Source organism: Brassica napus, chromosome A6, assembly GCF_020379485.1.
Source record: "Brassica napus cultivar Da-Ae chromosome A6, Da-Ae, whole genome shotgun sequence".
Classification (NCBI taxonomy): Eukaryota; Viridiplantae; Streptophyta; class Magnoliopsida; order Brassicales; family Brassicaceae; genus Brassica; species Brassica napus.
In genome coordinates, this window is record NC_063439.1 from 2,778,475 (window position 1) to 2,804,512 (window position 26,038).

At 33.9% G+C, this 26,038-nt stretch overlaps 4 protein-coding genes across 5 annotated transcripts; 3 read left to right on the forward strand and 1 right to left on the reverse strand.

Annotated features, from left to right (window-relative positions):
- Window positions 1–2,392: 2,392 nt before the first annotated feature.
- LOC106346415 (G-protein coupled receptor 1-like) lies at window positions 2,393–4,587 on the forward strand. The gene is made up of 9 exons (XM_013785737.3): window positions 2,393–2,701; window positions 2,778–2,809; window positions 2,875–3,044; window positions 3,330–3,424; window positions 3,522–3,623; window positions 3,694–3,750; window positions 3,837–3,980; window positions 4,053–4,123; window positions 4,200–4,587. Exons 1-9 carry the CDS (start codon window positions 2,519–2,521, stop codon window positions 4,333–4,335), a joined length of 990 nt encoding a protein of 329 aa, XP_013641191.2. The 5' UTR covers window positions 2,393–2,518; the 3' UTR covers window positions 4,336–4,587.
- Window positions 4,588–5,234: 647 nt separating this feature from the next.
- On the reverse strand, window positions 5,235–8,092 carry LOC106346414 (glycine-rich domain-containing protein 2-like). Its single transcript, XM_048782019.1, has 5 exons — window positions 7,938–8,092; window positions 7,584–7,771; window positions 7,160–7,280; window positions 6,800–7,042; window positions 5,235–6,565 (listed from the first exon to the last, which is right to left on the reverse strand). Exons 2-5 carry the CDS (start codon window positions 7,769–7,771, stop codon window positions 5,411–5,413), a joined length of 1,707 nt encoding a protein of 568 aa, XP_048637976.1. The 5' UTR covers window positions 7,938–8,092; the 3' UTR covers window positions 5,235–5,410.
- A 6,362-nt stretch (window positions 8,093–14,454) lies between these two features.
- On the forward strand, window positions 14,455–25,969 carry LOC106346413 (CBL-interacting serine/threonine-protein kinase 17-like). 2 transcript variants are annotated; one of them, XM_048781192.1, is made up of 11 exons: window positions 14,455–14,973; window positions 15,065–15,127; window positions 23,915–23,986; window positions 24,070–24,177; window positions 24,274–24,354; window positions 24,445–24,624; window positions 24,791–24,982; window positions 25,072–25,176; window positions 25,265–25,381; window positions 25,476–25,613; window positions 25,705–25,969. In XM_048781192.1, the coding sequence occupies exons 1-11, from the start codon at window positions 14,809–14,811 to the stop codon at window positions 25,759–25,761; spliced, it is 1,278 nt and encodes a 425-aa protein (XP_048637149.1). In that variant the 5' UTR covers window positions 14,455–14,808; the 3' UTR covers window positions 25,762–25,969. The 2 variants fall into 2 exon arrangements, with proteins under 2 accessions (XP_048637149.1, NP_001303028.1); NM_001316099.1 differs by lacking the exons at window positions 23,915–23,986; window positions 24,070–24,177; window positions 24,274–24,354; ... (4 more) ...; window positions 25,476–25,613; window positions 25,705–25,969 and adding exons at window positions 16,760–16,831; window positions 16,918–17,025; window positions 17,120–17,200; ... (4 more) ...; window positions 18,321–18,458; window positions 18,551–18,614 and having other exon boundaries at window positions 14,809–14,973.
- On the forward strand, window positions 20,802–25,969 carry LOC106346412 (CBL-interacting serine/threonine-protein kinase 17). The gene is made up of 11 exons (XM_013785734.3): window positions 20,802–21,331; window positions 21,419–21,481; window positions 23,915–23,986; window positions 24,070–24,177; window positions 24,274–24,354; window positions 24,445–24,624; window positions 24,791–24,982; window positions 25,072–25,176; window positions 25,265–25,381; window positions 25,476–25,613; window positions 25,705–25,969. Exons 1-11 carry the CDS (start codon window positions 21,167–21,169, stop codon window positions 25,759–25,761), a joined length of 1,278 nt encoding a protein of 425 aa, XP_013641188.2. The 5' UTR covers window positions 20,802–21,166; the 3' UTR covers window positions 25,762–25,969.
- Window positions 25,970–26,038: the final 69 nt, after the last annotated feature.

A 26,038-nucleotide genomic window follows, 5' to 3' on the forward strand; every position in this document is an offset into this window, starting at 1 on the left:
AGAATCAAACAATAGTTAAATACGGACAAAGCAGGTGTACCCTTTTTGTATGCAAACTAAAATGATAATAAGAAATCACAGGATAATGAGATGAATAAAAAGAATTCAAATGAGAAAACTTGATTAGATGATGGGTCATGTTCGAAAAAGGAAGAGTGTTTTTTTAGTATGCCTCTTAATTGAAGAAAACAATTCCAAAGTAATTTATTTCAATATTTAGATAAATATTTGAAGTCCAATTTATTTCTATCTTTACGGTTGAACAAAGATAAATGTCAATCCATTGTCATGCAGTCGTCAAATCGTCAAGAAGTAAGTTTGTTTGTTGATATGTTTCAAACATGATAATGAATTAATATGTATTCTGCATAAGTATGTGTTGATTTTTTTTGGTAATCAGGAGTATGAAATATGTGTGTCTACGTAAAGGCTTCTTTGATTTATAGAAGAGTCTATCATTAGATTGGAATTTGTGATTGTGGTATTGGTTAATCAAGTTTAGGTTGATTATGTATGTGTAACGTTTAGGTATAAACACTTTTTTTTTTGAAAAAGGTATAAACATGTATTTAAATTATTCTTTATATATTTATAGATTATAGATATACAACGAACATATAAATTTTTTTAATCAATATGAAATACAAACGTGAAGGAAAATGCTTTTGTTTTCAATGTTTTATCCATATCTGTGTTTATTTATATATAGTGTACAAGCATATAGTAAAATGCTAAACACGTATAAAGCCGCAAATTAATCAAACACAAAAGGGAATACATGAGTGACTTATACCAAAAAAAAAATACATGAGTGACGACGCAAGAGAAGCAATATGTGTGGAGGAATGTCTCCATCATTAACCTAATTTTCTTTTCTTTTATCTTTCAAGTTGTATATGTGGTATTTCTATTTTGTTAACATAACACAACTGCCGACTACGCATATCAATTAATTATGAGGTTACTTTTTTGGGGTCAGTTATCCATATTTTAAACGAAGTTTTAGTCGACAATAAAATTATTCCAAAAAAAGAAATCTACCAAACTGTGCCTTGTCTAGTTTATATGGAGAAATAAATGTATTTCGTTCTCGTTTCCTTTACTAGGGCATCAGCACGATTGTTGTAGTTTTAAAGAATAGTAGATTTTGATCCGCGCTCTCAAAGCGCGGGTTTATTTTTTTTTTCAATTGATAATTATTTAGTAAATGTCATGTTTTCATATATTTGTGTTTTATTTTATAAAAGACTTAAACTTTTTATCTTTATTTATCGTATTTCATTTTAAATGACTATTTATGTTTAAAAAATTAAACTTTATTTCTTTAATGAATTAAATTGGTATAATTCTGATAAATTAATTTTATTATGTGGTTAATATTTTAATAAAAAAAATATTTTTAATAAGATTTATACTTTTCAATGTAAAAATTTAATTTTTTATGAATGCTTAAATTATACTAAGAAAAGAAAAAAATAATAATTAAAAATAGTTAAAAAAAATTATTTGAACTTGGACTCAATGGTCCAAAGGAAAAAAAAAATGTGAGAATTGGATCTGATTTTTTAATCAGCTCAAATGGCCCAAAAGAGATCTGATGTGGGCTGGATCAAAAAAAAAAAACACCCAATATAGATGTGTTATTACTATTATTTGATTGCCCTTAATGAAACATGTAATGTTAGTAAAGAAAAGGGCAGACTAAAGTAAAAAAACAATAGGATCCTGCTTTAATAGTATAGATTAGACGAAACTTTAATTCTAAAAATAATCAAACAAGCGACAGAAATAAGATAGCTAGGAAGTACAAGCTGGCCAGTTGACTGGGGTTTTTAAATGCCCATCAAGCTTGAGCAGTATATCTCGAATCGAATCGAAGGATTTAAACCTGACATAGCTCAAATAATCTTTCCATGTAAATTCGAAAGGGTTTTGTGGCATCCACTTATCCCAAATAATCCAACATCCATTTGGTCCTTATAAATACATCATAAGCCACGAACTAAGCCATCTATGAAGAAGCATTGATTTGGTAAGTTAGTCTTTTTCAGTAATCCGCTTCAAGATAGTTAAGTTAGCTGAAAACATGTTAACTAATCCGCTTCCAAAAATACAAAATCTTTTCATCTCGAGCTTTTTTTTTTATGATTTAATATATAGATGTAATTGGAAATGAATCCGGATTATGAAATTTTTTTTTTTAATGCTCATTTATTATGACATTACATTTATAAGAAATATAACATAGATAGATTCAACTACTCATTATGAAATTATTACTTTAAGGATTCATTTCTTTACAAATTTTTGATATTAACACTTTTGGACAATGAGGCTGAACTAAATGTTTGGGGGTGGGCTTGAATCAGAATCTTACGAAGAGTCCGATACAATAAACAAAACTCAACCCGACCCGACCCGGACGAGAGGTTAGCCCACCACGCGACGGAAAGGAAACGACGAACTCGAAAAAAGCCAAAAATCTCTCGATCGGTTTTTGAATCACACACAGATCACGATGTCGGCGGTTCTCACTGCCGGCGGAGGCTTAACTGCCGGAGACCGCAGCATTCTCACGGCGATCAACACGGGCGCGTCGAGTCTCTCCTTCGTCGGCTCAACCTTCATCGTCCTCTGCTATTGCCTCTTCAAAGAACTCCGCAAGTTCTCCTTCAAGCTCATCTTCTACCTCGCTCTCTCCGTAAGTTTCACTTAATCAAAGATCTAGGGTGGTTTCGAGCTCTATTTGCTGAATCTAAGATGGTGATTGATTGCAGGATATGCTTTGCAGCTTCTTCCTAATCGTAGGGTATGTTTTTGTTTACTTACTTACTTACCATCGATTGTTGCTTAAGATGATTGTTAATCGTGTAGTGATCCTTCCAAGGGGTTTATTTGTGATGCACAAGGCTACACGACTCATTTCTTCTGCGTAGCTTCCTTCTTGTGGACAACCACTATTGCTTTCACTCTTCACCGCACTGTGGTTAAGCATAAGACTGATGTGGAGGATTTGGAAGCCATGTTTCACTTGTATGTTTGGGGTAAGGTGAAATGAGGGTTACTCTTTTTAGATCACTGAGTTTGAGAATGTGCTTAACTGTTTAGCTTCGGGTAAAAAACTAAGAACCGTCTCTTAAATAAGAAATATAAGAGCCGTCTTTTAGCCGAAAAGTGTAAAAAAAAGTATCAAATCATGAATTAAGAACCCTGGCTAAGAGACCGGAGTTAATCATGTCCTTATATATCGAAATCCAATCTTGGGTTTAAGGACCTGCTTTGGTGATTTTAGTTAGGTAAGAGTCTGATTTGGTCTACTTTGTTTTCAGGAACTTCCTTGGTTGTGACTGTCATACGTTCTTTTGGTAATAACCACTCGCATTTGGGGCCTTGGTGCTGGACTCAAACTGGTCTTAAAGGAAAGGTAAAGAGAGAGAATCTTTAGTTGAGCAAAACTATTGGTTGCTTATTACCTGAGTCGTTCTTTTTCTCCAACTTATGTGACCTCTCTACCGATGCAGGCTGTTCATTTTTTAACTTTCTACGCTCCTCTTTGGGGTGCCATTCTCTACAATGGGTTTACATACTTCCAAGTGATACGGATGCTAAGAAACGCTAGACGTGTATGTAATTAATTGTAACCCTCTCTATCTACACTTGTCTGTGTACTGATATGGTTTTGTTAAATTTCAGATGGCGGTTGGAATGTCAGACCGAGTGGATCAGTTTGATAATAGAGCAGAGTTAAAGGTCTTTTTTTCTTCTTCTATATTGCTAACACCACTTGTGTATATTATGACTGACTAGACCTTAATGCTTATTTCCTAAAACCACAGGTGTTGAACCGTTGGGGATACTATCCACTCATTCTAATAGGATCGTGGGCATTCGGTACTATCAACCGTATTCATGATTTCATCGAGCCAGGCCATAAGATCTTCTGGCTCTCAGCTCTTGACGTGGGAACAGCTGCACTAATGGTAACAAACACCCACCTATTATAAAACTCTCCACAGATCATCTTTGCTTACACTGGATGTTTTAATTTCCAGGGCTTGTTCAATTCAATAGCATATGGTTTCAACAGCTCAGTGCGCAAAGCAATCCACGAAAGACTGGAACTGTAAGTCACCAAGATTCTCTTTGAATCAATGAAGCGTGATTGTCCTGAACTGAACTGAAATCCTTGGCACTGCTAGGTTCTTGCCGGAGCGGATATATCGATGGCTTCCGAGCTATTTAAGACCAAAGAACCACCATCTGATTATGCACCAACAACAACAACAACAGCAGCGAAGTGAAATGGTCTCACTAAAAACGGAGGAGCAGCAATGATCGATCACTAACTTTTCAACATTGTATTTTCGTGGACCGATAACAAGAAGGCGGCGTATTGTGATGATGATGATAGCAATTTGGGTGGAGATTGGTAAGTTTTTGGTGTCCCAATGTGTACTTCTTTCTATCTCTTAGATATGGTGAAGGGGATGCACAACAATGCGTCCATGTATATGAATCATCATTCTTTGGGAGCACGAATTTGACAATCATTATTTTTTTATTTTATCATGCAAACATGTCCTTGTATTGTTGCAGACACAATCTTGCCTAAACCCAAAACCAAATCAAAGAAACTTAACACTCATACAATGATCATGAAACCTCTATTAAGCAAACAACTATGATGTATTTGATTAACAAAGAAACAATCGAATTCCACCAAGGATATAATCCCAGAATGTAATCTGATCCTCAGAATCAAGAACAAACTCTTGAAACTGCCTCTTGAGAGAAAATCCTCTTCAATCCTATTACAAAGTTATCCATAGATATTTATTTTATCGCAGGCAAAGGAGCAACTTCATGTGTCTTCACATTAATGCGTTTGATAATGTCAATCACAAGCGATTTGAAAATATGAAAATAATACTTAGATCATGTTATTCTGAAGCACAAGAATTTGGCAACATACACATAGCTGTGCTTGATAATGTCGATCACAAGTAAATTGAAAAAGGCAAAATAATACTTGAATCATATAAAACAATACATAAAAACACTGTGCCAGTCCTCCGATATTAGGATCCAATACACAATAAAATTATAAAGCCCAAAAATGCATAAAAATCAATTCAAGTTTACACTGAAAAACTTTCTACCCAAAGCTCGCCTCGATCCAATGTTCGTGTGAAGGGTCCGATCCTCTCTATTCAACCGTTATCACACCACTCCAATATAAACACTCAAATAGATATTAAATTTCTTGAAACTTATTTATTTACATTAGCATGTACATGTTTATAACATGTAACATTAGAAACATCACTCATTTGTTTCACAGCATTTCCAGACCATATATTACACATATATTACATTGGCATTACACATTAGAACTTCTTCAGTTGAGTAATTAAGCTGCAGTAGCGCCTTCCGCCAGTGGAGCATTTTCCTTAGCATTGTTCTCCATCAAATTACCACATCCACATCCACCGTTCTTTTCAGCCGCCACTGCATAGCACCTTGCACTATTCTTTCCGGTGGCCTTTGCATAGCACCTTGCACTGCTCTTACCATCTGTCATTGCATAACACCTTGCATTTTTCTTCACAGCCTCCACAGCAAAGCACCTAGCACTTTTCTTCTCAGCCTCCACAGCAAAGCACCTTGCACTTTTCTTCTCAGCTTCCACTGCAAAGCACCTTGCATTTTTCTTCTCAACTTCCACTGCAAAGCACCTTGCACTGCTCTTACCATTCGTTATTGCGAAGCACCTTGCATTTTTCTTTTCAGCCTCCACAGCATAACACCTAGCACTGTTCTTCTCAGCTTCCAGAGCAAAGCACCTAGCACTGTTCTTCTCAGCTTCCACTGCAAAGCACCTTGCATTTTTCTTCTCAGCCTCCACAGCAACTCCACTAGCATTTTTCTTCTCAGCTTCCAGAGCAAAGCACCTAGCACTGTTCTTCTCAGCTTCCACTGCCAAGCACCTTGCATTTTTCTTCTCAGCCTCCACAGCAAAGCACCTAGCACTGTTCTTCTCAGCTTCCACTGCAAAGCACCTTGCATTTTTCTTCTCAGCCTCCACAGCAAAACACCTAGCACTGGTCTTCTCAGCTTCCACCGCAAAGCACCTAGCACCCTCACCACCACCTTTCTCAGCAGCCTCAGCAAAGCATCTAGCAGCCGCACCGCTCTTCTCAGTCTCCACCACAACTGGAGTATGTGGAGTCGTATCCATGCTTTCTTTCCAATACCTTTGACCAAATGTTTCTTCCCATTGCGCAGTAGTTCCCGAGAAAACAGTGTCGAGATTCATACCTTCGCTTGAGTCAGAGTCTGCCGTATCATCATGCTGTAAGATGTTGCCAAAGATCTTTACCATATCCTTGTAGTAAGAGGAAGGGTTCAGCTGATGTGTATGCCAAATTAGATCAATATCATAAGTCGGAACACTGATTAGTTTGATAGTCTTTTCACGGTTTTGCTTGATTAAGTAGAGGAATGCTTTGTATCTACCAACAGCTTCTTCCATAATGATCTCACTGTCCACATTGGCTCTTGAAACCTGTAGCAAAGATACGCCAACAAATGGCTTAGAAACCTCGTAACACACCCATTTATTATATGTATTGGAAGTATTTATATGAATTTCAAAATATTTCAGTTGTAGCTTAAATATTTAAAATGCAAGCGTTTATCAGAAAGTACTCAAACTCCATATAAATCATATAAATATATATATTCAAATTCAAACTTGTAAAACATATGTTATTTAATTTAGTCAAGTTCATTATTGTACCTCAAGATAAAATGAGCTTTGCCTCTTGGCTGCTGAAACAAGATCATAGCTCGTGCATTTCTCAAAAGGAGAAATTGGCTCTGAGATTGCCATATCCAAATCAAGGTCATAGGGCTCCATAGGATACAATCTCTTCCATAACTTTTCAGTCTGTAATTTGCAGCTCCCATTTGCTGAAGATACAATGCCAGAGTTGTCCAGAATTCTCCCATAGAATTCCTCACAGTCAGACTTGTACCTCACCTGGATGATTAACAAAATAATGAGCTACATATTTTACCTCCCACTGTTCACTAGTCTGCTACCGTAGGCTTTTTCATATGTGAATTGTATGCAAAGATATACAATGCTTAGATTTACCGGATTAAGCCTGTGGCAATGCCAAACCCATTCACAGTCAAATGGAGGGACTAGTGGTCCTTCGAAGGTTGAGGAAGACTCAGAATGTTTGGCTAGCAAAGGAAGCCAGTAAGCATTGTATCTGAAAAATAAATCACCAAATTACTGATTTGAGAATTATGTAAACGGAAAGGAAAAACAAACAAATATATATATTCGTAAACTAAAAGGTTAGGTATTTTCCTTAGATTTAATAGATTGGTGATTGTAGCAATATTGTTTATCATTATTTTAAACTTCGCTAATCAGAAAAAATAAATAAATGTTACATAGAATTAAATAAAGATTAAATTAAGTAAATGTATTTACTTGTGTGATGCAAACCGCGTTGGTGGTTTTGTTTTTTTTTTTATAATTATTTTTTCTCGTGGTTTTGTTTAATTACCTGTAGATGGCTCTTTTGAGTGCAGGACCATCGTAGAGCCACCGGTTCCGGTCAACAACTCCGAGGAACTGAAGATGTTTCTTGGCTTCAGCAATTAGGTCAATGCTTATCTCTATCTTCTGAGCTTCAAGCCACTCCAAATTTTGCACTATTTCTTTCTCCATTCCTGTCAATTGTGAAAACTTCATCTGCAAAGTATAAACAAGAAGAATTCAAACTACAACTTCTAATACCATGAGCAAGAGATTGCCGATGGTTTAATGAGATTTTTCTACCCTAGAAACAAGAGAAACCTCTAAAAGTTTAAATCTTTAAACTCTTGAAGTATGAACAAGAAGAATTCAAACTATATACCTCAAGGGGATTTTTCTCTGATGAAGAAGTTGATTCGAGTTTGAGAGGAGGGTTTCAAATGCTTCTATATATAGCACGGTTTCTACTTACTTCTGTACAAAAACTCAAAAAGACGTTACTTTTGTATGAAAACTTAAAGAGATGTTACTCTGTTCTATTTGACACTTGTCTTACATTAACCAAGTGTTTGTTTGGTTATATTTGCATAACGCTTGTTGAGTTTTATTAAAACCTTTTAAAATAATAGAGTAGAAATTAATAGCTAATCAAAAGGTAAAAAAATTAAAAGAAAATCGAAAATAGAAAAAGAAAACAAAACAGCTTTTAACGTTATTTTCCCAAAGTTGACACCACTTGAAAAGAGACATTGAAAACAAAACACTAGTGACAAACCCAATAAAGTTTAAAAAAAACTAACATTGTATATTCAAAATGTCAGTTACAAAACCGAGTCATCATGGGTCAAAAAAAATCATTTGGCTTTTTAGTTAAAATTGAGGTTAAAGCTTAAATGTCATATTCTAGTGGTTCTTGTTGTTTTTCCCAGTGATGGTTAAAAAGATTTATAGCATGAAAAACAAAGTATCAGCTAGAAAGCCCTTTTTCAAAAAAAAGAAAAAAAAACAAAGCATCAGTTTCAAAACCGACTAAGTTGAAAAACACTTTATAGCACTGAAAACAAAGCATCAGTTACAAAACCGACTATGTGAATCATTAGGCTCCCTTTCTGAATGGTGTAAAAAACAAATGTTGGAAGAAGTGCTGTGGACCCTGCAGAATGAGAAGGACACTTTGTCATAAAGGAAACTACTTAAAGATTACCCACTTTCGAGGCTTTTGTAAATTTGATTCTCATATCTTAGATATGTACCTGCACCTTGTAAGATTCGTATGCTCAAATTGATTATAACTGTAGTAAAAAAAACGTCAATTTTTATTTTTAAACACATGTGAAGCAAGTGTTCCATGCAAATGAGCATATATTTTTGGGAAATTAGGGGTCATGTCCATAACATATCAAAAATTAAGAATATACACATAACAACGTTTAGGCTACGATATAATACATATTATTGTGAAATTGGACAAAAATGGTCTTAACTACGCGTGAAAAGAAAAAATGTATATTTGTGTTTTGCTTCATGAAACTAATAGAAAAAAAGATTTTGAGCAGTAGCTGGAGAACAGAAAAGAAGAACATCAGAGAACGACAATTACAAAGTGTTCGTAGACATAGGAGAATCACTTTCAAGATTGCAATAGAGATCAAAAGTTCTTGACGGCACGACTACCGAGGAACCAGCTGAATCTCGGTAAATTTGGTATGATTGAATAGAATCAGGGGGTCAAGCTACAATTTCGGTTACCGTGAGATAAATATGTGAATCAATATCTTTATGAATATGAAAAACAATGCGATGGATTGAATTGGAGAAGAAGAACAGTATCTTATGTCATGTATTCCATACTAATTTTCAAGTACAGTATAGTATGCTCCACTTACATTGGAACCACCGTTTATTTTTTTTTTTGCTTGATCCAGTTTTAATGGGTTTAAGAAAATCAAGAATCAGATGATGGATTGAACTAGGGAAGATGAAGAATAATTTTGTGTAATATATTTTATTCTATTTTATAATCGCAGTATAGTATGTTACAATTCTCCTCTTTCTCTTTGACAAATTGTATCTCCTTCGCCTCTTATTTTGCTATTGTGTTGAATGAATACTCTAAGTTACTGGAGAAGATAAACAGTACACACTGTGTTGTACTATTCTATTTGAAAAACATAGAATAAAAATGATTTCTTAGTATTTTCTCCTTCTTCTCCTCTCCTTCATTAGTGTTGAATGAATGTTCTAAGTTAATGGAGATTCACATACATGTTTGTATTGACAGTTTATATTGCTTTCATGCAATATTTGAATTAAAATTACATTATAGTATATTAATCTATTCATCAAAATAGTATAGTTTCCTCCGATGTCGCTTTCACTCTTACACTTCCTCCTACTCTTTCTCTGCTCCCCTCCCTTCCCCGGTCTCTCTCTCCATTCCTCTTTCCTTTCTTCCATACTTCTATCTTTCCTCCTTTCTCCTTTTCCCATTCATCAATATAGTAACTATCATCAATTGTCATACTATTCTAAATAAAATATAGTATATTTTAGACCTTCAAGGTTAGGGTTTAGGTAGCTCCGTTATGGGCGATGGTTTGGTTTTACAATTTGGGTTAAGGGTTTGGGTTAAGGGTTTACGGTTTGGGTTTAGGGTTTAGAGTTTGGGTTTAGGGGAGTTTAGGGTTTAGGGTTTAGACCTTCAAGGTTAGGGTTTAGGTAGCTCCGTTATGGGCGATGGTTTGGTTTTACAATTTGGGTTTAAGGTTTGGGTTAAGGGTTAAGGGTTTACGGTTCGGGTTTAGGGTTTAGGGGGGGTTAGGGTTTAGGTAGCTCCATTTGGGTCTATGGTTTGGGTTAAGAATTTGTGTTTAGGGTTTGGGTTTATGGTTTAGAGTTTTGGTTTCGGTAGCTCTGCTATGGTTTACGGTTTGGGTTAAGATTTTGGATTTAGAGTTTAGGTTTAGGGTATACGGTTTGGGTTTAAGAGTCTACCGTTTGGGTTTAGAGTTTAGAGTTTGGGTTTAGTGTTTAGAGTTATGGTTTAGATAGCAGGTTTAGGGTTTATTTGGTTGTGTTTCATTATGTTAACTAACATCAATTGCCATGCTATTCTAAATGAAATATATTATAGTTAGAGTGAAATTATTCGTGTGACTATACTAAATAGTGTGTAGTACAGTATGATAATTTTATTTTTTGTATTTCAACATCAAGTGCACGCGCCTGGAGGGAGACTTTAGTCATGTTTTACGCAAATTGTCTCATCCATCTTGAGTTACTGTATAATGGCTATATTCTTCATTCTTTTGCCTCTTATGAATATTCAGCAAATTCTCCCTATATTTTTAACTTTTACTAGGTGGGTACACGCGGGACTTATTTTCAATCAGTATTCTAAAATGTGCTAGATGTTCGTTTGGCCGTAGATAAATATTTAGCGACTAACCATATATGCGGACGCCTAACAGAGCTAGACGGATATATGATTTTACATGAAATATAAGTATACACTAATATTTACTAATTTTTTTTAAAAGAACATAAATATACTTCAAATATAATTTTATGTTTAAAAATATAGTTTAACATATATTAATAGTTTAAAATTGTAAAAACTCAAACATGTTTAAATATATAAATTTAATAAATTTAAAATTACTTTGCAGACAATTAATCTAATATATATAATATGTAACAATTAATATTATTAATAATAGGAATCTCAACTAATGTTTAAAAGTTGTGATTTCATTAAAAAAATTGAAATGTATTAATTTTTAATATTTTGTGTCTTTTCTCAAAAACTGAAAGAGTTATGTCTTTTTATTATAAAAATAAAATAGTTTTAAAAAGTAGTTAAAATATCTCAATAATTTTCTTTCCACAATTGTTAGTTTTAAGAGTTGTGTCTTCTCATCATAAAAGATAATTTTTAATTGTTAAAATATCTCAATAAGTGTTTTTCTATAATTATATTTCTTTTTATTATTCAATAGAGTATATTTTCCATGATATTTCTATTCAAAATATATTGTATAGATACTAACTTAAAATAAATATCTCAAATCCAAAATTCGTGACTTTTTGTATAAATCTTTTAAAATATATAAATAGTCCATGTCCATAAGTTTTTCGCTGTAAATATTTCACAAATTTATTAAAATGATGAAAAAATATGTGCAATTACCTGCTTATAGAACTACCAGAAGATATTATGTGCAATATTTTAGTAAATGTTTTCCACAATTCAAGTAAAAAGTTTGGAACTGTAAGTCAACAAATAGTAATAAATATTTCAAAGTCATTCAATTGTAAATATTTACTTTAAATAAGGCTGAATAAGTATACCATGTCAAATACAACAATCAGAATAACCGAAAAGTTAGCAAATTCTTTGTAATTTGTGTATTAGATTAAAAAATAAAAATCAATTTAAAATTTATTTTTGAATCGTTACAAACACATTTAATATTTATTTTACATAATTTTATAAAAATAAATAAATTTCTATTTATTGTATTCACATGGTAGTTGAATATATCAAATGTATTAACAAATGCTTTTATTATTAAAAAACATTTTTTAACTAAAGAAATAAAACATAAAAATTTAAAATAATGTTTCTTCTATATTAAATTTTAGTTCTCTGTATTTTTTTTAATTTTCTCATTTTTATTATTTCTATTAATAATAGGTAATACTAATAATTTACTTAAAATGTCCAAGTGTGTGTTTTTTTTATAAACTGCATAATTTTTAATGATGTTACTTTTGTCATGTGGTTATATATTTCTATTTATTATATTTTAAAAGAATTTAAAGTCAAAATATGTGTCTTTTTTATTAAAAAATATAATTTATTGAAAATTATGACTTATACTCACGAACCAACACTATTTTATATTTTCAAATATAAATTGACATTTTCCATCAATATTTTTTAGTACTAAATATAACAGTGTTTTTCCTAAATATCTCCATCTTAAAATTTGAATTTATGAAATAATATGTCGTCATAAATCTAACTCCACAATTTATTATGCGTTCTTCTTATTTTTAAAATATGTATACTGATTTATGTTATGTAACTCTAGTCTTTTGAAGTGGATTATTTTATATATTTTCAGCGTTGGTCCGATTTTGTTTTTCTGAACGTTGGAGTTGATGTTCAGACCACCAAGAATCTGATGGATTTGATATGATGTGAGACTGTCCACACTCACATTCTGTTGATTGTTTGTGGGATTACTCTGAGGTTCAGTAATAACCATAGAAGCAACATTCTCTTTCTTCGAATTTTAAGAATCATTCTTGTTAGCAGAGTTGGAATTGTTGGCTGACTGGTATTGCGGCTTATAACCATTACCATGAGGTTGGATATCCATGTAGTTTGTAGCATCTGTTGTCAGTGTGACAAGCAATGCCGCAGTGAGAGTAGATAGGACGATTCTTCTGCTTATTATAAACACCATAATCTGCTGCAATAACCGAGTCAGATTGTTGATTAACTTGTGATGCTTGAAATGCAACAGCACTCGTAGCCTGATCATGCTTCATAGACCATTGTCTCTTTTCCTGAGAAACCAAATTGAAAACCTTGGTGACAGAAGGTTGCGGCTCCATCATTAAGATTTGACCTCGAGTTGTTGTATAAGTATCACTAAGCCTCATTAAGAACTTTAACACTCGATATTGTTCATCACCTTCCATCAATCTTTTTTAACTCTCACAATTCTCACGACCACAACAACATGTATAAGGAGTTTCATGATTCTTAAGCTCTTCCCAAAGTTGCTTGAGCTTAGTGTAATACTCATTAACATTTTGTGAACCTTGAGTCCCCGCAAATCTTTGTTGTTTGAAGTATGCAGTCCTCGGTCCATTACTCTGCTTGAATTGAATTGATCATGAATGTCTAACCACATTTGTCTTGCTGTACCAAGATACATGATGCTCTTCGCAATAGATTTGTCAACATCATTGACAATCCAAGTAGATACTAAGATATTGGGAAAAAAAAAAACCAAAATGCATAATCAAGATGAGATTTCTCTAGCACAGGAAAGGTTCCATCAATGGAAACTACTTTGTTCCGAGCTCCTAACGTCATCATCATAGATCTACGCCGAGTATTGAAGTTCCCTAAGCTAGTAAGTTTTTCCAGAGGCAAGAGCAATACCAGCGTGATCTGGTACTGTGAACGTATAAGGGACTTGGGTTCGGATCTTGAAGAAAGGCCGTCGCATCGGATCTTCCTTGCAGAATAGGTGTCGATGCTGACGATGGAGTCGGCGTAACTGCATTCGCATACGAGATCGGCATATTGAAGACGAGAAGAAGATGCAATCGAAAAACCGCGATTCGAACCGAATTTGGGAGATCGAAAGCTTGAAACGATAAATATTGATGACAATGAGCTTAAATCTGCACTCTGATTAAACAGAAGAAAGCTGAAGATACGAGCAAAAACTCTTATACCATATTAGAATTAGAGAAACCGAGCTTGAGCTCAGAGGTTGAAGACAAAGTTTGTTACAGATTTTATTGATCTCATCATAACAAACATCATTTACATTTGAGAGCTATTTATAGTAATGTCTAGTAAACAGGTTTATAATCCAATAAATATGTTACCACAAAAACATTATTACACATTGCATTGATGGAAACAAATTAATCTGAAAATCTAAAAGTCAATCATTGGATAAAACAAAAATGTTTTTACTAGTCATGTGTTTCTAGAAATGAAATAGTTATGGAGCAGATAATATAAAGATAAAAAAAACAGCATATATAGTTTTTTTTTTTTAACGTTGGACTTTTTATTCCAATTGCAAACACGTATCAAGTAACTCCCCAAACAGGTAAGAGGAGCACTTGTAGGGAAACGTGAAGATAACACAACACATGAATAATAAAACAAAATAAAATAGGCAAACAGCATATATAGTTTATTTGTTTAAAAAAAAAATCATCATAGAAGTTTCCATCTTTGTTAATCACGGATATCCCGGGGTTTACAAGAAAAAAAGAGAGAGAATATAAACCAATAGAATAATTGCCAGAGAAGAAGGGAGAAGGAGGAAGCAAAAGGGAAGTGGCGTGTTCATCTCTCCAATACTCTGCCGCCACTTCTTGTTCTCCTCCTCAAATCTCAGTCTTCTATATAAACATAGAGCCATAGCCATAGATTCATAGCTAAATCTCAGCCTCCTTTGGCTCAATCCAACGACCTAATCATAGATTCTTGGATGGTGACGAAGGGAATGCGTGTCGGGAAATACGAGCTTGGGAGGACTCTTGGAGAAGGCAACTCTGCCAAAGTCAAACTCGCTACAGATACGGTTTCAGGCCAATCATTCGCCGTCAAAATCATCGACAAATCTAGTATCAAACGCCTTAACGTCTCTTTTCAGGTTCGCTTTTTGTCTTTTTCTTCACTTTGCGAGAACTGGTTTAATGGTATCTTACAAGTTACAAGTCTTTATCATCTCTCGACTTTGTCAGATTAAGAGAGAGATCCGGACACTGAAAGTGTTAAAGCATCCAAATATTGTCAGATTACATGAGGTAATTAAATTAACTAATCGTTGCAATAATGTTACGGTTATCTAATTGTTATGGTAGAGATGATTTCAGTAACGATCTCCCAATTATCAAAAAGATCGTTAGAATTCTTTTGATGACGATTTAACATGAAACCTGTGAAACATTTTTTTGTTCTTGTTTGCTTGCGTGGAAGTGTAACTTTCTTATAAAGTCATTTTTATTTTTTATTTAATTATAGCTACTTTTCTAATGTATTAGTTCATAAACACGTAATCTCTCCTTTCACGTTGCTAAATAGCCACACTTACGTATAATCTACTCCCGATCATTAATTGGTTGACGATGGATTTGATGACCACCTGACCAGTTTAATTATGAGGTCGGTCCCAATATAGTGATGATTTGAATAATGACATGGCAATCATACTCACAGTTGTCTCTATTCTAAATAGCAGTCTTAATAAAACCAAAAATGCTTGTCAAAAAAGATTCAAATACTGTAGTAGGATTACATGAGGTAATTGTATGGATAAGGATCATATCTTGTGGTTGTAATCTGTATCATGGAATATATTATTTTATACAATATGCTCAAGGAAATCTAAATTCGATCAGAAGTGTATATTAACTGGGTATCAAATTTTGTGTATAATTTAAACCATACTACTCCCTCTGTTTATTATTGTAAGTAGTTTTGCTTAAAAGCACACATATTTAGAAAGTTGTTATTTTTTTAAACAAATCATTTAATCAATTAATTCAACCAATTAGAAAATATTTAACTTTATTTCATTGGTCACACATTATCCAATAAATGAAAAAGTACATTGAAATATGTAAACTACTTATATTATGAAACAAACTTTTTTTGCTAGAACTACCTACAATTAAAAACAGAGAGAGTATAATGTATGGCTGTACCGAAACCGACCCTACATTAATTATTTTTGTTATTAATGAGCTAATTTTGCTTACTTTTTTTCGTATTTTCTTTTTTTTTGTGTGTGGTCAGAACTTTTTTTACGTATTTTGTGTGGTCAGAACTTGTGAAGAAGTATCACAAAAGTCGTTTTGATTAGTTGAATATAGACTGTTTTTAATTAATTTCTTTCATGAATGTCTTCACTCATTCACGTTGCTAAATAGCCACGCCTAAGGTATCATTAATTAATTAATTTTGTGTTTATGAAATAGCTCTTACTCGTGAGTTTTGGTCATTAGTTGTGTGACCACATAATTTAATGACGTATTATAAGGTGGGTCCAAAAATTTGACCATTTGGTTTTGAATTTTGATTAGTGATATTGACAATTATGACAACTGCCTAATATTTTGCATTTTAAATACTATGAATTTAGTAAATCCAGTAAAACTCATTTTCACATTTTAATTACATGAAACCCACTTTGATTTATCCAATACTTATGGGTATTCGCATGGATTATTCTTATTGACTTCATTTTTTAAATAAGCAAGTATATCCAATACTTTTATTGCAAGCAACCCAGATATGCACTTCGAATAGTTTGGTTTTGACGTTGAATCAACATTGAATTGGTCTACATTTTCGCTTGAAGATGGGAAATTTCCTGATAATTTAGGGTTTATTAAATCCCTAAACAGATTTTAATGTCGTTGATAATCGACTTGCAGGTTTTGGCTAGCAAAACCAAGATTTACATGGTCCTTGAATGTGTCACTGGAGGAGACTTATTTGACAGAGTTGTAAGATTCATGTACATTGCTACGCTTACAGTGTTGTTAGTTAACAAAAAGGTTGGTTTCCAAAAATATGCTCTGATCATTCTCAGGTCTCCAGAGGAAAGCTTTCGGAAACAGAAGGACGAACATTGTTTCAGCAGTTGATTGATGGAGTCAGCTATTGTCATAACAAGGGAGTTTTCCACAGAGATCTCAAGGTCTGTGTTTACAAGTTTTCTTGACCCATGAAAGCTTTAAACTTTGCCAGTATTATTGGTCACATGATCCGATATTGAATGTCACTGGCTGCAGCTAGAGAATGTTCTTCTTGATGCAAAGGGAGACATTAAGATCACTGATTTTGGCCTTAGTGCTCTACCTCAGCATTTTAGGGTATTTGCCAAATATCTTACACCTATATACATTAGCAGAAAAGGAAACTATGTGTCCAACATTTGTTTTTGGGCTTTGACATGTTAGGAAGATGGGTTGCTACATACAACCTGTGGAAGTCCAAACTATGTCGCACCCGAGGTCCTAGCCAACAAGGGCTATGATGGTGCAGCATCAGATATATGGTCATGTGGAGTCATCTTGTATGTTATCCTTACGGGATGTCTCCCTTTTGATGATGCAAACCTGGCTGTTCTTTGCCGTAATGTACTTCTTTTATTTCTTCCCTCCGTTTTCAATAGTTTTTTTTTTTTTGCTAATTATAAATGATGTTTTTTACCAGTTTTAAAATTTTAAAATCTTATATCGAGTCAAAGTGTGTGTTTTATCAAATAGTATATGTTTGAAGAAACATACTCAAAGCTGTTACCATTTCAGATATTCAAAGGGGACCCTCCAATACCTAGATGGCTATCACCGGGTGCTAAAACCATGATTAAGAGAATGCTTGATCCAAATCCAATTACGAGGATAACAATCGCAGGTATTAAGGCCAATGATTGGTTCAATCATGACTACACTCCTTCCAGTAGCGACGATGAAAATGATGCATGTTCATTCCAAGAAGATGTAAGAAAATGTTGCATTGGTTCTTTTGAATGTTTTAGTGAATTGCCTTTTTCATGAGTCTTGTGGTTTTGGTTCTGATGGTGAAGGTATCTGAAGAAGAGAAGAGCCCTGATTCTCCAACCGTCATCAACGCCTTTGAGTTGATCGGAATGTCATCATTTCTCGACCTCTCCGGTTTGTTTGAGACAGAGGTAAATGGTACATTATTGTCCTCATGTACTTTGTTTCAAGATGTTTTTTTTTGCTCATGATAAAGTGTTTTTTTTGTATGCACTGGTTCAGAAAGTATTAGACAGGCAGATAAGATTCACATCAAATAGGTTAGCCATAGATGTGTTGGAGAAGATCAAAACAACCCTTATGGAGATGGGTTTCTCCGTGCAGAAGAAACACACAATGGTGAGAATCTCTTTTGCTCTTTTCTACTACTACTTGAGTTGTTGGAAGCAGTTTAAGTGGTTTCTAAAGTTGAGAACTGATCTTGCTTCAGTTAAAAGCAATCCAACAAGAGAGTAGTCGAAAAGGGCAAAGCGGGTTGTCATTAACGGCAGAGGTTTTCGAGATCATCCCGTTGCTTAATGTGGTCGAACTAAGAAAGACACATGGTGATTCATTATTATATAAACAGGTATATATTCTTGTAGAAAATAAATTTTACATCTCTATATCTTTTCTTTAGTCTTGACATAAAACATCATATTTGTTTTTGTGTTGGTGCAGTTGTGCGACAGATTATCAAACGAATTAAGCACATCATCTCATGTTCAAAAGCTTTAAAAGGTAGCCAGGAGCAGGAAACAAATGTGAAACTATTCCAAATTTGCATCCGGAATGATAGAGGATTTATGTATATAAACTATTTTAAAAATGTATATAAATTATATATTATCTTGTATAAAATTGGTACATTAGCCAAAGCCGTAAAGTATATTCTTTTGTAAACATTACATTGTCCCCGAATCTGTTCATTAGCAAGTAATAGATTGCATCCGATGCTTGATTACTGATTAGGCCTAAAACTCACTGGATTATGGTTTGATTAATTGGCCATTAATTGATCTACAATGAAGATGTTGATGTTCATAGAATGAGGAAGGAGAGGAGGCGTTTTGAAGACTAAAACAAGATCTTACTACCACTACCTTATTCTACACTGCCATTTTTGATACAAACATATGCATCATGAGAAGACATAAGTGTTGCGTATCAAACAATTTTACACTTAGTTTTTTTTTTTTTGTGATAGCAAAGCTGCTATACACATTGCCTACTAGTCATGTGTTTCATGAACTTACTAAGCATATCAAAAATTATCGTCATGTAGTTTTTGATGGACTCAATTGTTCTTCTCACAAAATGATCAAGTCGCCAACAAGCTCTTGGTTGTTCTCAATTTTGTATTTTTTTGTCCAAAATGAGTGTTCATGACCTTCACAACTATCCATTATATGATAATGATAGTATATAGTAACACTATTTATTAAAAAATGTTTAAGCAAAACCTTATCACACATTGCACTGTAAACCAATTGTGATTAACTAAGAGAGTTTATTGAATTAGGTGTCCGACAAGATTTTATACTCTTTACATTTGAAAAAGATTCATATTTAGTAAAAAATAGTTGTTTCAACAAAATACATTTTTGACAGTAAATTGTAAACTTAAGAAAAAATAATTGTATTTATTGAAATTTTATTGGTTAAAAATTGTAGAGAATAGTTGATTACAAATAAAAACCTATCGGTAATCAAAATTTAATATTTTTTTAATATGTGCGAAAATTCTAAGACTATAACGGGATTATCAATTTTTAGAATGTAATAATGTCGAATGCTATATTCCTTTCATTCAATAATTTTAATACCATTTGGAATGAATAAAATAGAATGCTCATTAATTTGATAACAAAAAATAGAATGATCATTCCATTAATTCCCCAAAAATAAAGAATGTTCAAAAAATAATAATTTCATTATAATATTGATTATGAATAAATGGAATGAAATGTATTCCATTTTTCTCCTTACTCAATTCCTTTTATTTCATTTTTTGTTTCACTAATTCCATTTTATAGTTACTAGTTATACCTTAAAATATACATATTTTTAAATGGAGTGACTCTTTTCAAATCACTTTACTAATTTAATATTTGTACAAATTATTTCAAATCTTAGTTTATTAGATTAATTATTTGTAATAATTCCTCAAATTGGATAAAATATTTGTATACATCCCACATCCCTTAAAATTTCAGCTTACTGAAAATTATAGATTTCATCAGTAATATCTATTAGATAGGTTTTGGAAAGATTTAAGAGATCATTTATAATTAAATGTTAGTTTTAAAAGATAACTTTTTATTCTTTTTAGTATCTTAACCAAAATTTGAAATGAAAACAAAAATTTAGAATCAAAATTCTTAACAAAAAAAAGAAACTGAAACTTTTTCAATATCATTTTCCCATTTCAGTGCCAAACAAAATATGAAAATAATAACAAGTATATATATTATTTTTACTTTTGAAACAAAATGAAAATCGAACTTAGGATGTGACTCAAAATGGAAACTCTATAGCTATGTGGATAACATATGTAGGTTGGACTCTTGCACTTCTTCCGAGCTTCTCTGCTACTGTGTCTGTCTTCCGGAGGATTCTTGAAATCTTGAAAACATTGATTTTTTTTTTTTTTTTTTGTATATTGGGCAATTTTCAAAACAGATAATTCATATTGGTGTTAGTACATATAGGTGTATAGAGACGCTGTTGGGAACACATCTGGGTTAAATGGATTAATCTCCAAAAAATATTATATATCATTTTAAATAATCTTTAAAATTTCTTAAAAAAATCTCAAATATTTCATAATCTCCACCAAAATCTTCAAAATCCTAAATTCCCACCAAAATTCTAAAAATCCATTTAATTTCTATAAAATAAAACCAATCATGAAAAACTAGAAAATGTTTTTAATCATGTTTTCTAGAAATGAAATAGTCATGGAGTAGATAAAAAACAACATCGTAGATAGTTTATTCTATTTACAAAAAAATCATCATAGAAGTTTCCATTTTTGTTAATCACGGATATTTCGCGTTTTCCACGAAAAAAATAGAGAATATAAACCAATATAATAATTGCCAGAGAAGAAGGGAGAAAGAGGAAGCAAAAGAAAAGTGGCGTGTTCTTCTCTCCAATATTCTACCGCCATTTCTTCTTCTTTTCCTCAATCTCACTCTTCTATTTATACATACACAGAGCCACATACATAGGTTCATAGCTCAATCTCAGCCTCCATTGCTCAATCCCACGACCTAATAGGATCAGAGACTTTGAATGGTGACGAAGGGAATGCGTGTCGGGAAATACGAGCTTGGGAGGACTCTTGGGGAAGGCAACTCTGCAAAAGTTAAACTCGCTACAGATACTGTTTCAGGCCAATCCTTCGCCGTCAAAATCATCGACAAGTCTAGTATCAAACGACTTAACGTCTCTTTTCAGGTTCCCTTTTGTTTCTTGTTTTTTCGAGAGGTAGAATATGTTTTAATGGTCGATTTCAAATCTTTAATCCATTCACTGCTTTGTCAGATAAAGAGAGAGATCCGTACACTGAAAGTGTTAAAGCACCCAAACATCGTCAGATTACATGAGGTAATTAATAATGTTATGGTTAGTTGTGTTTGAATTCCTTAGTTATGGTCGAAATGATTCAATAACATTCTCAGTTATCAAAACGATAGTTAAAATTCTTTTGACGATGATTTAACGTGAAACCTGTGAATCTTTTTTGTTTGCTTGCGTGGAAGTGTAACTTTCTTGAAAAGTCATTTTGATTATCTGATTTTTAATTATAACTATTTTCTAATATATTATTAGTTCAGTTCATAAACACGTAATCTCTCTTTTCACGTTGCTAAATAGCCACACTTAACGTATAATCCATTTCCTTCCAAGCCTGAGTTCCGCTGATTAATTGGCTTGACGATGGATTTGATGACCACCTGACCAATTCAATTATGAGGTCGGCCCCAAAATATTGATGATTTGAATAGTGACATGGCAATCATATTCACAATTGGCTCTATTTTAAATAGCAGTCTTTAATAAAACAAAAATGGCTGTCCAAACAAATACTGTAGTATAACATGAGGTAATTGTTTTTTTTTTGTCGATAAACATGCTTTTTTATGGTTGAAATTCTGTATGGCATAAGGAAATCTAAATTCGACCAGAAGTGTATATTACTGGGTATCCAATTGATAAAAGCGATTGGAAAATTAGCAACTTATTTATTATTATTATTAAATTAAAAATTTCTCTCTCTCTAACTTCAAAGCGATTTCCGGCGAACTTGTGTAGCCTCTCCGGTGGTCGGTTTCGACCGTCTTCACTGTGAGAGGGCCCCCTTTCTGCGTCTCATCCTCTCCTCCTTTCGCTGGTCTTCATTTGGACTTAGTATACTCGAGCGGTTGTTAGTAAGGTGGGGTGTTCACGGCGGTGGTGGTTTCGCGGTGGTCTGAGGTTTTGGTCGGGGCTCTAGTTTCATGAACCAGATCTGAGGGGTCGGATCTGGCGCGTGGACCCCAAGCTCTCCTCGGTTCTCTTTCTCAGATCCACGGCGGTGAAGAGTTTTCCGGCGAAGAGGCGTGGTGGTTCGGGTTCTGTTTGGGCGGTGGCTTGACGTAGAGGTGGTGGGTTTCTTCAGATTTGGACCTCCGGTGGCTTGCTTTATTGGCTTGTATGTTCGTTTTGAGGACGGCGGACTGATCTCGAGACAGTGGGCTGTTGGAGGCGGTGGAGGCGAGTGGGTTGCGGGGGGAGGTCTAGATCTCTTCAAGCGCTTTCTCCGTACCGGCGAATCCGACCGGATCTGGTGGTCTTTTCATCCCTTATGCGCTTTTCTATTTCTTTTCAGGCTTTCTTTCCAGATGGTGTCCCTCTGTTGCGTCTGGTGGAGTTTCATCTCTTCCTTGCTTCTCCGGTTTCCTTTCCGTCGGCAGTTGCTCCATTTTCCGGCGTGTTTCTACCTTGGTGCTCCGGCTTAGGCGATAAACCACAGTCGACGTGGCACCTCTTCGGAGGAAGGTTCCGGCGGGTTTCATTCGGCGGCGGCTGTCACTACTTTTGCCTTGCACGGCCTTTAGGGTTTCTAGGTTCCTCCCGGTTTAGTAACCCGGTTATGCAATTGGTTTGGTTCTGTTTTTTTTTTTTTTTTTAGTTTCTTAATTTTAACTTCCAGCTGCATGTATGTTTTAAAAAAAAAAATTAATACGAAAGCCGTTTAAAAAAAAAAAAAACTGGGTATCCAATTGTGTATAGTTTTATAATAAATAGCTGTACCGAAACCGAGCCTCCATTAGTTTTCTTATTAATAAGCAAATTTTGACGAAAATATTAAAACTTGTTTGTTTACTTGTGAAGAAGTTTTTTTTTGTGTGTGTGTATGGTCAGAACTTCTTTTTGGTAATCTATGTGGTCAGAAAGATTGTACTCCTATTTATTAATTTCTCTCCTGAATGTCTTTATTCATTCACGTTGCTAAATAGCCACGCTTAAGGTATCATTAATTAATTAATTAATTTTATGTTTATGAAATAGCTTTTCCGCTTGAGTTTTGGTCATTAATTGTGTGACGATATATTTAATGACGTATTATAAGGTAGGTCCTAAAAATTGACCATTTCATTTTGATTGATGATATTGACAATCTTCAGAACCGCCTCATATTTCGGAATGTCATAAAAAAATTAATAAATCCAGTAAAACTCGTTTTCACAATTTAAATTCGTGAAACCCATTTTGATATTTCCAATGCTTATGGGTATCTGCATGGATTATGTTCTTGTTGACTTCGATTTTTTTAATAAGAAACAAAGTGGATTCTTCGAGAGTAACGATTACTTTTCTTGCAAGCAACCTAAATAATTGGTTCTGGACGTTGAATCAATATAGACTTGGTCTAATTTTTGCTTGATGATGCAAAATTTCCTGATAATTTATGGTTTCCAATGTTTTTTTCTTAATTTAATACCTAAACATATTTTAATGTCATTGATATGCCAAGTCCTTATTGTCGACCTGCAGGTCCTGGCAAGCAAAACCAAGATCTACATGGTCCTTGAATGTGTCACTGGTGGAGACTTATTTGACAGAATTGTAAGACTCACGTATTGCTACCGTAACGGTTTTGTTAGTTAATCCAAGACTGGTTTCCAAAACTATGCTATGGTCATTCTCAGGTCTCCAAAGGGAAGCTTTCCGAAACAGAAGGACGAACACTGTTTCAGCAGTTGATTGATGGAGTCAGTTATTGTCATAACAAGGGAGTTTTCCACAGAGATCTCAAGGTCGGTGGTTTACAAGTTTTCTTGACCCATGAAGGTTTTAAACTTTTCACAATATTATTGGTCACATGTTCTGATATCTAATGTCACTTGCTGCAGCTAGAGAATGTTCTTCTTGATGCAAAAGGGCACATTAAGATCACCGATTTTGGCATTTGTGCTCTACCTCAGCATTTTAGGGTATTAATTTGCCAAATATCCTTAACCTATTTACGTCAGCATTATATGAATCTACATGTCCAACATTTTTTGGGGGCTTTGACATGTTAGGAAGATGGGTTGCTACATACAACCTGTGGAAGTCCAAACTATGTCGCACCTGAGGTCCTAGCCAACAAGGGCTATGATGGTGCAGCATCAGATATATGGTCCTGTGGAGTCATCTTGTATGTTATCCTTACGGGATGTCTCCCTTTTGATGATGCAAACCTCGCGGTTCTTTTCCGTAATGTACTTCTTTTATTTCTTCCCTCCGTTTTCAATAGTTTTTTTTGTTGCTAAATATAAATGTTTTTTTTACCAACTTTTAATTTGTAAGTCTTTTATCTGAGTTAAAGTGTGTTTTATCAATAGATGTTTGAAGAAACATATATACTCAAAGCTGTTGCCATTTCAGATATTCAAAGGGGACCCTCCAATACCTAGATGGCTATCACCGGGTGCTAAAACCATGATCAAGAGAATGCTTGATCCAAATCCAATTACGAGGATAACAATCGCAGGTATTAAGGCCAATGATTGGTTCAATCATGACTACACTCCTTCCAGTAGCGACGATGAAAATGATGCATGTTCATTCCAAGAAGATGTAAGAAAATGTTGCATTGGTTCTTTTGAATGTTCTTTTAGTGAATTGCCTTTTTCATGAGTCTTGTGGTTTTGGTTCTGATGGTGAAGGTATCTGAAGAAGAGAAGAGCCCTGATTTTCCAACCGTCATCAACGCCTTTGAGTTGATCGGAATGTCATCATTTCTCGACCTCTCCGGTTTGTTTGAGACAGAGGTAACAGTTCAATCTTGTCCTCATGTACTTTGTTTCAAGATGTTTTTTTTGGCTCATGATAAAGTTTTTTTTTTGTGCACTGTTTCAGAAAGTATCAGACAGGCAGATAAGATTCACATCAAATAGGTTAGCCATAGATGTGCTGGAGAAAATCAAAACAACCCTTATGGAGATGGGTTTCTACGTACAGAGGAAACACACAATGGTGAGAATCTCTTTTTTTTCTGTTGTCTACTACTACTTGAGTTGTTGCAAGCAGTTTAAGTGGTTTCTAAAGTTGAGAACTGATCGTGCTTCAGTTAAAAGCAATCCAACAAGAGAGTAACGGAAAAGGGCAAAGCGGGTTATCATTAACGGCGGAAGTTTTCGGGATAGTCCCTTTGCTTAATGTGGTCGAACTAAGAAAGACACATGGTGATTCATTATTATATAAACAGGTAAATATTCTTGTAGCAAATAAATTTTACATCTCTATATCTTTTCTTTAGTCTTGACATAACACATCATATTGTTTTTGTGTTGGTGCAGTTGTGCGACAGATTATCAAACGAACTAAGCATATCATCTCATGTTCAAAAGCTTTAAAAGGTAGCCAGGAGCAGGAAACAAATGTGAAACTATTCCAAATTTGGATCCGGATTGTTAGAGGATTTATGTATATAAATTATATGTTATCTTGTATAAAATTGGTACATTAGCCAAAGCCATAAAATATATTCTTTTGTAAACATTACATTGTCCCGGCCCGAATCTGTTCATTAACAAGTAATAGATTGCATCCGATGTTTGATTACTGACTAGACCTAAAGTCACTGGATTATGGTTTGATTGGCCATTAATTGATCTACAATGAAGATGTTGA